The sequence below is a fragment of the Plectrocnemia conspersa genome, unplaced genomic scaffold, assembly GCF_051122295.1.
Source record: "Plectrocnemia conspersa isolate PC_06_02 unplaced genomic scaffold, ASM5112229v1 ptg000012l, whole genome shotgun sequence".
Classification (NCBI taxonomy): Eukaryota; Metazoa; Arthropoda; class Insecta; order Trichoptera; family Polycentropodidae; genus Plectrocnemia; species Plectrocnemia conspersa.
The window spans coordinates 18,307,380-18,321,107 of record NW_028277176.1 but is presented as its reverse complement, the minus strand read 5'-3'; the positions used below and the strand labels follow the sequence as shown (position 1 = coordinate 18,321,107).

Here is a 13,728-nt window from a genome sequence, read left to right as displayed (position 1 = left end):
AATTAATTATAGATTATAAAATAGATTTAATTAATTAATTTAGACTCAGTGAACTTGCTATAATGGCAATTGAGCATGAATTTTTCATGTTTTGTTGAAACTCCCACAGAGCTTAAAATTTTAAATATTAAAAATGTAAACAAAAATGATTTTTTCATATTTTATCAAAGCAATTTTATTAAAATATCTTTGAAGACCGGGTTTCGTAAAAAAATCTAAAATTAAATATAAATTCTGCGCGAAAAATACAAATGAAATAATATTAAAATCAAATTTATATGTAAGATAAACTTTTTATGTTCAATAATTTTTTATTTTTACTAAAATTCGATTTTTAGCCATAACATTTGTTTAAAGGATAAAATAAATAAAGCATATGAGATTTTATAATTTTATTATTTAAAAATCATTAAACAGCCAACGGGTCATTCATTGTATCGTCGTTCAGTTTAGATTTGGGCGAGATTGTCAAATAATGCTTTTGGATCCCATTTGAGTGTTTGCTCTTCTTCCTTTTGCTATATCTTCTATCCACTAAATACATACTTGAGTCTTCATTTGTAACGTTATACGGATAACGTTTTGTATTTTTGCCAAACATCTTAATAGCTGACAACAAAGCAGTCTCAGATTTCATCTTTGTGAATGTTTTAACCATAGCTTTAACAGCTGGCACGAAAAGCTCACTTTTATTCTTTAGACCGTCATTGATGCAATCAAAAAACTTAATTAAATTACCATTCTCCTTATTTGATAAGCTTATAACATGATCAGTAACATCTGATTCAGTTTTTACATCAATGTGATTATCAAATGGTGGTAGTGTCATTAACAAATCTTCTTGTGTATTCACCGACGGATCATTACCAGTAGCTATCTGATACAAAGCATCTTTGAAATTTTGTGATCCATCTACGATATCATTGGGAGTTTCTAAATGATTTATCACACCACACAGATGTTTGCAAATGCGACCTCCTCTACCATTTTCGCAAGAACATATACAATGCTTCACATCTACCATATATTTTATGCTGTAATCGGATTCACTTGGTACAAAATAGCACATTGGATCAATATCGCTATGTATGATCATACTAGGATTAATTATGCAAGTGGGAGGTATATATTTATACAATAACCGCTTACAAACTTTACCTTCAAAATATAATAATAATCTCCGACGTATATATCCTTCATAATGAATAAGAATAAAATCGACTAATTGAGTCAAATCAAAGTTTTTAATTCTCTCTAAGATTCCGTCTTTCATTATTTTAAAAGTCGTTTCGATGTAATTAAAAGTTCTACTTTCACCGATAGTAACATTGTTTCTATAAGCCGAAGACCACGAAGATCTATTCGGCCACATTGTATTTAAGTATGAAACAAATTTAGGTAAAACACTTTGATATTTACTAACCAAGATCGTATACAAATTACATAAATCCTTTTCATTAGGACAATAAATTACATTTTTAAAAGCATGATATATTTCTTCTCGCATCAATTTAGGTACATTTTGGTGACAGTTCAACCAATTCCACGAGCATTTTAAAATGTTATACTGACGTAATAATGAAATTGATTTAGGCCAATGTGTTTTTAAAGGTCCTTGTTCTTTTAGATTATTACCGATCATAAATACGTATGGATAGTTCTGACCATAAAAAGATTTATCTCCAGGGAAACATTGTTTTAAATTTGCCAAGGCGGCCATTAAAACTTCAGATTTATCCGAATCTGTAATAATACATCCCAAAGGAATACTTCCGGCAGGTGTCGGCGATACCATGAAATATATTTTGTGACCTTTCTTGTCTATATTGCCATGAGCTTCCATAATAACAGTTTGGCAGCTTTGTGGCAAAAGCTTGTGTGCTCTAGACATGATCGGAGTGCAAATTGTAACAAATTTACAATCACCAATTATTCCCACATCTGCTCTGCCTATAGATATTGATTCATTGTAGTTCTTTACCAATTCCTCCAAAGTAGGTCTAACACAATTGACGTCCTTCGATCCAGTAACGCCGAATGTGTTATTAAATAAATATTGAATTTGCGAAATTGTAGGAACGTAATATCTATCTGCCGCTAATTCATAATAGTTATCGTCATTGTCTAAAAACAATTCCATTTTAATACTTTCTAAGGCAGATGCAGCTGTATGGCCTTTTTTGAATAACATCACCAGCTTTTCTTTAATTTCATGTCCTAAAGGTCGAAATCGTAAAACTTCTGCCGTATTCAAAGGGTGGTTATGAGTGAATTTTAAATCAACAAAACATGGCCATTCAATTAATGAAGGATTCGAACCTTTTCTCTTTTTCGCTTTAGATTTCTTAACATATCTAAAAAAAAAAAATTAAATAATATATAATTGTGTATGAATTAAAAGAAAATTAAAAACCATACCGCTTAATTGTTAAAACTAATGTTGACGGACATCCAGTGTGTTTAGAAACATGACTTCGCTTTCTCTCTTCCGGTGATTTCAATTTATGATTGACATTATGTTGACATTTCATAGCTATTTTATAAATATTACATCGTCCTGATTCAGGATAAGTTCTTTGCACTCGCCATGTCGTAAGAGTACTTTGACTGAGCTTTGAAATCCATTTCTGATGTAATGAAAATAAAAATGCAGTTTTCTTGCAAATGTAATTATAGAACACAAAAATATAGTTGGTATGAACCTTGGCTTCTTCTTCACTTTGTAATTTTTTTATATTCAACGTACAGATGAAATCTTGTTCGTTTTTATAAACACATTCTCCGATTAATCTGTATTCGTAATCATATGGCAAAATGTCTAATATTTGTTCTTTTTCCATAATACATATACTTTAAATAAAGAATAAAAGTAGTTTATATGAATATAAAAATATAAAAGTGACTGGTGATATGATATTTATTCATTATTTAAAAAATATTTGTCTACTGAATATGTAAACAAAAAAGCCTAACGTCAAGTGACATTTTCCGAATGTTGGCTGTAAATATATATTTTTTGAGCATGACCTTATATTAGCAATATTTACAAATTAATTAAAAAAGTAAGTAAGTATTTTCTAATTGTGATTTCATATATTGACATTTAAAAATTATTAAAAAAAGGTGTGATATTTAAAAGAGACTATAGCAATTATTGCTTGTTACCAGCAATGCAAAAATCACGATTACATTTAACCAATTACACAATTTCAATTTTTTGAATGCAGCATACAGCTTCTTAAATGTGCTTCCAAAGGACATATCTCGGCTATTGTTTGTAGAAAGGGCAAAAGAAAGTTTTTTTGTATAAAAGAAAGGTAAATGATCAGCATTAATTTTTTTTATTGTATATTATAATCATATGTGCACTAAAATACGAAGTGGCAGTATTAAATTGTAATAAAATTTAAAAAAATTATAAAATTTTAAAAACATTTTACATTTAAATTATTTCCAATAAATATTTATAAATGTATATATTCATCATTGTTCAAATTGCATCAAAACACATTCAAAATTGTAAATATCTTAAAACAAAACATAGAAAATAATATTATTATAATCATATTTCTCACAAACAAATTTTCCGACATTTTGTGGTTGCAAAATCGGCAAAATGACGATTTAAGATTTAATACTATAGAACTCTAGGCGATTCAAGATAATGGCTTGGTTGTGCTAAATCTGACGACCAAAGTGTAAAGATTGTTTTCCTAAGCTGTGTCTAATTGCCATCAGTTAATTATTATTTTTAATAATAAATTAAAATTGTTTTAATTTATTATTAAATAAAATAAACTAATATTCTACTGTCCACGTTTTTTTGTATTTTTTTTCAATAACTGCACGTATTTTCATAAAAAACGACTTTGCTTCTCCAAAATCTCAAGAAATATAAATGGATTGAGAATGTAATAGGCAGCCTATAGTATTTAGGCGGGGTTCACTAAAACGACTGCTACATATTTTTGTCGAAAAAGTTGCTTGACGCGTTTTATTTTCATAATACAATTTAAAAAAGTATTGTTAAAGCACGGAGCCCAAGACATTGCCTCGCTCGCCTTGCCCTAACGCCGGTCCAGATATTACTAGTTACATACATAAACAATATTTATAGATTTACTATTTGTACACAATAAAAAGATTTATTATTATAAAAAAATATATTTTATACAGAAAAATATATTATATTTGTGATTTTAAAATGTATGGCCAAATATTTTGAGGCTAGCACCAAATTAGTACAGCTGACATTGACATTTCATAACCTAGTTTATGTATCCATAGAAACTTGAATACTGTTTTATCAATATGTTTGCGACTATATTGAGAAATCGATTTCCTCACATAAGACCAATTACAATATTACGCCAAAATTATTATTGTGCAACTACAAATTTACCACGTTTTGCCGCATTTCAAAGTCTGCATTCAACTACATTTAAGAACGCTGTAATAAATCATGTTTATCAACCATCGAGGCATTACTCTGTAGATGCTTGCGGAGAAATAGATCCTCTCAGGTTCAACGAAGTGTGTTGTGAAACGCTAGAGTCTCTATGTGACTATTTTGAAGAGATTGTAGAAAGCAACTCGCATTTCAAGAATTCTGACGTTGTGTATGGGGTAATGTTCATATTGGTTAATTATATAATATTTATATAATATTTTTATAATTTATATATAATAATTTTATCTTTTTAATAAATATGTTTTATTTTATTAGGACGGCGTGTTAACGGTTGTTTTTGGAGAACCATACGGTACTTACGTCATCAATCGGCAAACGCCTAACAAACAAATTTGGTTAAGTTCTCCAACATCTGGACCCAAACGTTATGATTTTGTAGAAAAATACAGTGGATGTTGGATTTATAAACACACTGGCGAATCTCTACATAAACTTTTACAAGAAGAAATAAATAGAATTGTTAAAAAACCAGTCGATTTTTCAACTTGTTCTTTTAGTTTAGTTTGATTGGTTGTTTCGATTTTTTTTATTATTATTTATTAAATTTTATTTGATATTTATTATTGTTTTATTTATATAAATAAAAATCAATTTTAAAAATGGAGGTAATGGAAGAAGGAAATTTGATGGATAGAGTTCCAATTTTATTGCAAAGAGATTTGCAATATTATCAGGTATTTATCATAATAATAATTTATATTGAACTAATGTTTTATGAATGTATTTTAATTTTAATAGCAACACCACACTGTCTTACAAGAGAGCATATGTAGTGGTGTCGTCGGTGGAAGATTGGATTTTCCAAGGAATGCATCTTTTGCATCCGTTAAATTGGTAACTTGGTGGGAAGAGGAATTTATTGCAGCTTTCAGGTAGTCAATCAAGATGAATATAAGATATAACTAGTAAAATAAAAATGAAAATACAATTTTTAGGACAGGATCTGGCCTTTTAAAATCAAATGCAGATGAAGATGAAGCTATAGGAGGATGCGGAGGTATCGTGAAGACCTCCGATCCGGATAAATTTGTAGGGATGGTTGTTAAGTCATCAGAACTATTGATGGGTATATTTTATACGAGGAGGTCAAATGAAAACCTTATTTATTTTTTATTTTGCAATTTATTAAAATAAGTGATTGAGCTCCATTAACATCAGATTAGAAAAGTAACGAATGAAATGTTTTCTCAGAGAAGGAGAAAGAGAAAAACATCACAGCTTCTTCAATGCCTTTAGTTACTATCTAGAGGATTCTTCAGGACCAGAAGAAGCTTCACAACAGGTCGTTTGATTAGCATCCCAACACAACTAAACTGAACATAGTGCTCTTTTGGTTTTAGTTTTAGTTCGTAATAAGCCCAGGTTTTATCTCCAGTAGCAATTTTTTATATTAATGTATCACCTTCCACTTAAAAGTGTGTGACAGACATCAATATGCCATTTTAACAATTCCGAAATCAGCCAATTTCGTACCCAACTTGCAGACACTTGAGGAAGTGTATAATAATGTAGTGTGCTGATCTATAACTTCTCTTGAGAAGTATAGCTATTTCATGCCTTCGACTTCTGCAATGGTCTGACGATACTAGCTGGTGTGCCTGACATGGCCGAGAAGAGTCCGTTACAAAACTCACACTATTTAAAAACTTTCATTTGATAATGAATTTTAATGGTTTTTACATCTCTACTATTCAAAGCAAGAAAGACAGAGTGCTGTTCCACCTTGGTGCATATTGCAAGTGCGGTGGAAATTTAAGGTACTCTTGTACCTTTGTGTTACATACTTGATTTTTACTGTGACTTATCAGGCAACTTATAAGACAGAACAATTTTTTTAGCTTTTAGGGTTTTTATTTGACTAACCCTTCTAATTATTTCTTTGCTAAATAATTTATGACTAAGTAATGTAAATTTTATTTTATAGAACATTTACATATATTGAGTCAGGAAGCTTTGGATCACGCCGATCTTCCCGTCTTAACTGCTACATTAGGAGCATCAGCTTTGATTAAGAATAGTTTGCATTGTTATATATTAGCATCTCAGAATACAGGCAGTGGTGAAAGGACAGGTTCGTTACAGGTAATATGAAAAATATATTATCTTGTAAGGGAATATAAATTGTAGGTTAATACTTAGCCATGTCATCTGCATAGTGAATATTACTGATAGTGATTCCATTACCATCTATATTAATGGTGCTCTATTCCATTAATTTACTATAAATATATTTCAGAAAACACAAAAGACATTTGCAGAAATGGCAGAAGCTCTAGCCGAGCGTCTTCTTGATCTTCACGGCAGGTTATTGTCTTTATACGTTCTTCAAGGTCTGACTGAAGAAGGTGGTTCTTCTTCCATAAGAATGTGGTGGTTGTATATGCAAGGTAAATATATTTTATCAGACAACGCTGATAAATATATAAAATCATTCTTTATAGTTTCATTGTTTATATTTTTCATTACTCGTGAATAGGTGATTATTACTGACTTGAAAGTTTGTGGTTATTATGCAGTACCAGGTGTCCTGTATGGTTTTTGAATACATTTTGTCTTATGGCAGATCTCTCTTTTATTGTTATCATTTGCATATTCTCTCAATCCATTAAGGATGACAAACAAATTGTTGTTTTCAAGATCTTTATTTAGGATCTCTAAATTAATAATTGTTAATTATATAATAATAGTGAGATGTTACATATTTTACCATAATAATGCTTATTAGGCACTCGTCAAGATTTATGGGATACAGTGCCTCCAAAGATGGCTCAGAGAGTATTCGCCGGAATGTTAAACGAAACATTGACAATCTTAACAGTGCGCTATACACAGGTAATAATAAATTATAATCAAAATATATCATACATTGTAATAAAAAACATATTTTATTTAAAGGAATTGACAGATGATAGAAGAAATAATGTTTTGGTAAATGATATATTGAATCTATTACTATGTGTCTCTCAATTACTACCAGCTGTTTGCGCAAGAGGAGAAGAATTGATCGGATTGAATATATCGTCTCTTGGTAAAATAATAAGAGACGTTCACGCTAAATGCCATGAATTGTTGATCTGCCTGCTTTTAAGAGGAGCGCCTTTACATTGCTTATATAAAGTAAATACAATTATCATAAGAATATTAAATTTTTTCTAGTATATATCTAATATGTATGCATTCATTAATAGATGTTCAAGCAACCTTCCGGCGTTCACTTATTTGAAAATCGACCAGGATATCCATCATTATGGTACATTTTATCGATGCCTCATCTTTTTGCATCAAATTCTCAGGATCGTACAATTCTATCATCAAAAGATCTATCTACATCAACAGCCATTGCTTTAGAATTGTATGTTTTATTATCGCAGCCTCAACCATTATGGTCACTTCTGTTGAAGGTATTATGTAAATATTTGTTTATAAAAGAATTTTCATCATGTTAAATAATAATTTTGTAACTAAAAAGGTATTATTGATGAGAAATTGCTATGTTGCATCACGTCTTCTTAAGAAATGCATCAAAGATTTACCAATCGACTTGATAGATTTATCTGATGATATTATTGATAATACTGGTTCATGCGAAGGATTTTTGTGCGTAAAAGATGGATCGTGTCTCACTGATAAAAAAGTCACATTTTCAGGTATTTATTTATGATTATTATAATATGCGATAGTTGAATACAAAATATTAATCTTTAGGCACGTCTACAATATCAAACATCGATGGAATATCTGTAAGATTGATTGTTGAAGTCGTAAAGGCTCTCACTTATATTGTGGTGTCTTTATGTTCGGGAAACGATCTTCAATGTGTTTTAATTGGAGCTTTAGAATCAACTGGTACTGTGTGGGCAGCTAATCTAGATAAGAGACAGGTATTTATTTTATTTGATCTATTAATAAATTGTTAGCATTACAACGAATTACATTTTAGCTATGGGTGCTGAAACGTCCACCATGGCTTACTAGCATTCTCGCTTTGGTGTCACCAGTATTGCCAGCCATCGCTCAAACTTTGATAAATGCAGTCCAAACCGGAGCTTCTATGTATCAAGTAAATTATTACATCAATGTTATGCTTTATTAGTATGCATCTAACTCGATTATGTTTTTTTTAGGCAATGTCTCTGTGTTTGTCATGTTTCTCGCAAATGTGGGATTGTCTACCTCGTTCGTTGATTACAATTTCAAAGTTGATTTCGGACGTTTTGCCAGCTACTTCAATGCCTGTTGGTAATTCTGTATTATTGCAACTCTTACTAACAGCTTTGTATGAAGAGTTGGTGAATATATCTAAATGTACAGTCAAAGAAATGAAAGGTTTGTTTTTAGATATTAGGTCAGTCTATAAATATGTGCTTTTTATTCTTTCAATCAAGTTTTTTACCTACAATTATCTTAAAATTATATTATAATTACTTAGTATTTTGATTATGATAAAGATTCTTAGTTGGTAAAAATAAAAGGGAAAATAATTATTTATTGTAGCAATTGTATTCGCACATTTTTTTTTAAATATAAGACTTCATATTTATGTTTTCTAAATATTTGTTCTACTTGTAGATATTGTATATGAATAAAATAATTATTACAATAGTTGTTAAATATAGTCAAGTTTTAAACCGTTAATAAAGCTTTATAAGCAGATTTGGTTGTTATATTAATATTCCCAGGTAATATATTTGAAATTTTGACCTTTCATTATTTATTAAGTATTTAAAGCGGCAAAAACTTGCATTATGATGTAAAAACGTATAAATTTATAGACATAATATGGTTAATCTTATGATATGTTTGTTCAATTTAAAATATTAATATTTTATTGTAGCAGCGACTCCTGAACAACCTTCGACTACAAAAGAAGCAAAGAAGTCGAACTTGAAGAAGGACAAGAAAAAACACGCTAAACGCAAGGAAAAGTCTATATCGGAAGAAAGAATGAGTATAGCTTCAAATCATATTATTTTTATAATATTAAAAGAAAGTTTATAAATACAATAAATTAATAGGTGTTTCATATTCATTGAGCTTTGACGGCAGCTTAAGTAATGTAGCATCAGTTGCATTAGCCATAGCTGAAGCTTTATGTTCAATAGACGAGGAAAATAAGCATACAGATCAAATTAGTAAGCTTATTACACAGTTTCAACAGCCGATCGTCAATGATGTGGATTTTGAACTTGAAGGAATTGTGGAGTTATTGGGGAATTGTTATCCGGTATAATATATTTAATAGTTTTTTTTTATAAATTATCTTTATCTTATACAACTAATATAATAATAGAATCATCCGGTCGTTGAATGTGTTGAAATGCCTGATGGAGCGGAAGTGATGGTCAGTCAATTATTGATGACGTCCATGGGAAGAAGTAGTTTGCAGGTAGGTAGATGTTTACAGCTTGAGATTGATCAATTTCAACGAAATAGGTTAATGGATACTTTATGTGTTTAGATTATGCATCAATATTTATTGAAGCATTCCGATTGGTTGCTTGGAGAGCTGGGGGCAGCGGATCATTTGCCTTTAATTGGCAATAAAACGGTTCCTGTTAGTTCCGTGTCTTTGCTTTACACCATGTTTTTCATTGGGAGGAGACCATTTGATCAAGTCAGTAAAGTTTTACTACTCAATATTTGTAGTGAAGGCAAACATTGTAGCGGTTTATTATATGATACTGTACGTAGCATCCAAATGCGATAGAATTATTGGGCTTTCATGCAAATTTGTTGATGAAATATTATTTTTTGAGTGCGAAATCAATAATATCTACCAAAAACAGGTATTATATTTTTAGCGGTAAAATAAATTTTACATCCATGTATTGTTATACGGGCTTATTTTTGCATAGGGCCTCGCACACGCCAAAGCCGGCCTTGTGTGTGTGTAATAGTATTTATTATTACGAATGTACACGTCTATATTATTGTATTAGCCCGTACATAGAGCGCTACACGACCATAAGAGTCCCCAGGTTGTAAACAGGGAAAAACTATTAGGAGTCAGCTATCGTGGCGACACGGTAGTTTTGGACAAGGAGCTACCGCTCTAAAATAAGCACAGCTCGACCCCGAGAGAGTCGTCATTCCTTTTAGGGTAGAAAGTACCCATCAGGGTTAGAACACCACTTTTATAGGAGAAGAAAACTCCGAAATTAAATCTGGGGAGATAGACCTAATAAGTCTTGGCAGACAACTTATCTAAAAGAAGAAGAACTCTGAAAATAAATCTGGGGAGATAAGACTCATAAACCTGGAAGGTAATTTATCTAGGAGAAATTAATCCCGAGAGCAAACCCCTGATAGGGGTCCTAATGCTGATCGACATCGATAAAGGTTCAAAACAGAGATTCATAGGAATTGTATAAACTGTGGATAGGCATTCTGATTTCTCGAAAAATGAGAATTCTCGACTTCACTTCGAAAATTTCTCGAGAATTTTTGAGAAATTTTGATGAATAAAAAAATGTATGTAATACAGTAAAGCATTGCAGATACATTATTACATATTATTCCTAAAATAACCATTTAAAAACACATGTTATCAAAGTAGAATCAAACATTCTTGTTCTTTTTTTTGTTAAAAAAATTTTGGCCGTGGATAAATTCTTCTCGTTTTATGTTGCTGCTAGTTTAATCGATTAATAGGTAATGTAAATTATTTGTTCTCTTGCCCGTCGGTTCAATCGATTAATAGGTAATGTAAATTGTTTGTTCTCTTGCCCGTCGTATTTTGACTTCTTTTTCCATTAATCCGTAAGACGATGGTTTTCTTACATTATTCTCTGTAAGGCTGAAAGAAATTTCTTTCTTTAATTGTTGTGCCAATGATAAATTTTAAATTTCTTCAATGGGTTCTAATGATTTAACGGAGTAGCGAGGGTTCTTAGAATTGTTCAAGTCATTAAATAATCTGTGAATAATTTCTTTCCCTATTTTACATATTTCTGCTTTTGAAGAATAACTAAAAGCATTATTTTTTGATTTCTGGATTTCACAAATATTTAATTAACAACATCAATATCTGGTTTCTTCGATTATATAATTTATCTTTAATTATCCGTCGAAATTTAGAGCTTAGCTCAGAAGTAATATTTTCCAATTATTTTAACAAAAAAATTAAGTCAATAATAGTTGTAAGACAATTATCAATAACAGCTGTTGCTACTTTACAAAAACAATACAAAAAACCTATTTGAATTATCGAAAAAGAAAATAGCCCTAAATCGTTTAGCATTCTGCTGATTCCCAGGCGTAATTTATGCTAATCGGAGCGGGTTCTTAGATCACCAAAGCAAAGATAAACCCGCCAGCCGGTTAAAGTAATAGAAAATCGCAAAAAAATTGTTAGTCATTTAAATACTTTCGATCTTCCGAGGAAGTATGCAAATTTTCAAACATCTGGTACGAACACCTTCGGAAAGGATTCTTATCTGAGTGTCTTCTTTTATTTAGCAAAAATAAGGCGAGTTCGAGTGTTAAAAATATGTAAACATTTTTTTGTCATTCCCAGACCCCTATTAAACCTTCCAAAAAGTATGCATTTTATTATTTATGTAGCGTTATAAAAAGGCAGTAGTTGTAAACCTTATAAAAATATTCGTACAAATTTAATTTTACATAAAAAAAAATGCTTTATATAATTTCTCGAGAATACAGACAATGTCTATAGAGATTTGCAATTTTTCTCGAGAAATTCTCGATAAGAAACACTGGCTGTGGAATTGCGGTACAGGGGGCAAGGGGAAACCACTGCATTGATCTCCCGAGAACAACCACCGTAGGTGGTCGCCAATGTTTGGAATCGGACATGACACCAAAAGAAGAATAATAATATGTATTTACTTAATATTATGACATATTATGTGTTTTTACACCGAAAAATCTAGAAATGGTTCGAAAAAAATGCTGTATATGGGGGCCAACGATTTAAATAATTCATCGTGCAAAAGATGGTTTCGGAGATTTAAATACATTTTGATGCCAAAAACAACTTGATGTTATGGATAAAACCAAGACCATGATGATTGACAGTGGCCATCGTTTGGCATAATCAAACAGTGCTTCGAGACATTTATTAAATAAATACATTTACGATAATTTGGAATGGTCAAGAAGCTTGATACTTGGGTGCCGCATCAATTGAGCGATAAAAAAATGCTTGAGTTTCAGTATTTAAACGCAATGAAAACAAGTTTTTTAAGCAGCCCATCACTGAAGATGAAAAGTGGATTCAGTGCAAAAAAAGTTAGTCTAAAAATGTAAGAGCCAGTACAGCATCGCAATGGCTGGCTTACACCCAAAGATCATATCGGGTACCTGGTGAGATTAGAAGGGTGTACTACGAGTTGGAACGACCAGATAAAACGATTGATTCCATTATGTACTGCTCATAATTTACTAAACTGAAGGAAGCAATTGAAAGGAAGAGGCCAGAGTTGGCCAATATAAGGGGCATCGTGCTTTAACAGACGATTCCAGTACAATCAATACAATCATTTGTTTAGAACTTTGCAGAATTCTTAATGAAATCAGAATATAATTTTATTTTAAAATATTAACATAATTTATTTTGTCCTGAGGTCACGGGATAAGGAAGTGATCAATATAAGAAACCTTAGTTGCCATACATATTTTTTGAGATGAAGATATGATATGTGAATAGTACATATTCAAGTCTATATTTATATAAATGATTTTATTTTTTATTTTGCAGTTCCTAAGCGATTCTTGGGATTTTAATTGGTCAGCTCTCCTTGACACACCAATGTCATTGACCGCAGAAAGGGCTTGGGCTCAAATCGCAAGAAGACCAGAGTTTCAAAGCAACGCAAATCTCTCCTTGCCGGACACGGCAATGATAGCAGCAATTGCAGCCTACATAAAGGAGCTAATGCAATAAATTAATCATATTTGATAATGTTTTCAATTTGATTTGTAATCCTTTTAGTCAAAAATAAATTCGTTGCGTTGTTAATTAGCAGTTTAATTCCACCCCTCCCGACCAGCTTGCCATGCATCACGCGCGCCAAATTAATGAAAGCGAATCCAAAAATTCGGTTTTCGCATTGATTACTGCCGCCGTGACACGTGCTTTATTGCTTTGTGTCGGAAATAAAAGGGTGGGATTTTGTTGGTGGGATTGGCGTGGGTGCACACGGACGCGCAATAACACGTGTCGTCTGCGTGGGATGTTGAAACAAATTGAAACGTTCAACTCATTAGTGCGATAGTGATTTTATCCGACGACAAAT

The 13,728-nt window shown here is 31.3% G+C and overlaps 3 protein-coding genes across 3 annotated transcripts; 2 read left to right on the top strand and 1 right to left on the bottom strand.

Moving 5' to 3' along the window:
• Positions 1–377: 377 nt before the first annotated feature.
• LOC148228468 (uncharacterized) lies at positions 378–2,984 on the bottom strand. The gene is made up of 3 exons (XM_088199447.1): positions 2,703–2,984; positions 2,419–2,627; positions 378–2,354 (listed from the first exon to the last, which is right to left on the bottom strand). Exons 1-3 carry the CDS (start codon positions 2,838–2,840, stop codon positions 410–412), a joined length of 2,292 nt encoding a protein of 763 aa, XP_088055573.1. The 5' UTR covers positions 2,841–2,984; the 3' UTR covers positions 378–409.
• Positions 2,985–4,240: 1,256 nt separating this feature from the next.
• fh (frataxin) lies at positions 4,241–5,029 on the top strand. Its single transcript, XM_088200259.1, has 2 exons — positions 4,241–4,626; positions 4,727–5,029. The coding sequence occupies exons 1-2, from the start codon at positions 4,312–4,314 to the stop codon at positions 4,976–4,978; spliced, it is 567 nt and encodes a 188-aa protein (XP_088056385.1). The 5' UTR covers positions 4,241–4,311; the 3' UTR covers positions 4,979–5,029.
• LOC148228466 (uncharacterized) lies at positions 5,005–13,451 on the top strand. The gene is made up of 17 exons (XM_088200258.1): positions 5,005–5,145; positions 5,210–5,343; positions 5,407–5,537; positions 6,396–6,553; positions 6,708–6,858; positions 7,197–7,303; positions 7,367–7,588; positions 7,660–7,872; positions 7,941–8,118; positions 8,177–8,352; positions 8,412–8,531; positions 8,596–8,797; positions 9,306–9,419; positions 9,487–9,695; positions 9,762–9,857; positions 9,930–10,085; positions 13,191–13,451. The coding sequence occupies exons 1-17, from the start codon at positions 5,071–5,073 to the stop codon at positions 13,374–13,376; spliced, it is 2,628 nt and encodes an 875-aa protein (XP_088056384.1). The 5' UTR covers positions 5,005–5,070; the 3' UTR covers positions 13,377–13,451.
• The last annotated feature ends 277 nt before the right edge of the window (positions 13,452–13,728 follow it).

Excerpts from the sequence above, each read along its gene's own strand:
- fh (XM_088200259.1), top strand. The coding sequence starts at position 4,312 with ATGTTTGCGACTATATTGAGAAATCGATTTCCTCACATAAGACCAATT. Across the intron at positions 4,627-4,726 it reads ATTCTGACGTTGTGTATGGG|GACGGCGTGTTAACGGTTGT; the intron begins GTAATGTTCATA and ends TTATTTTATTAG.
- LOC148228466 (XM_088200258.1), top strand. The coding sequence starts at position 5,071 with ATGGAGGTAATGGAAGAAGGAAATTTGATGGATAGAGTTCCAATTTTA. Across the intron at positions 5,538-6,395 it reads GTCATCAGAACTATTGATGG|AACATTTACATATATTGAGT; the intron begins GTATATTTTATA and ends TTTATTTTATAG. Across the intron at positions 7,873-7,940 it reads TATGGTCACTTCTGTTGAAG|GTATTATTGATGAGAAATTG; the intron begins GTATTATGTAAA and ends GTAACTAAAAAG.
- LOC148228468 (XM_088199447.1), bottom strand. The coding sequence starts at position 2,840 with ATGGAAAAAGAACAAATATTAGACATTTTGCCATATGATTACGAATAC. Across the intron at positions 2,628-2,702 it reads AAAGTGAAGAAGAAGCCAAG|AAATGGATTTCAAAGCTCAG; the intron begins GTTCATACCAAC and ends TCATTACATCAG. Across the intron at positions 2,355-2,418 it reads TTAGTTTTAACAATTAAGCG|ATATGTTAAGAAATCTAAAG; the intron begins GTATGGTTTTTA and ends TTTTTTTTTTAG.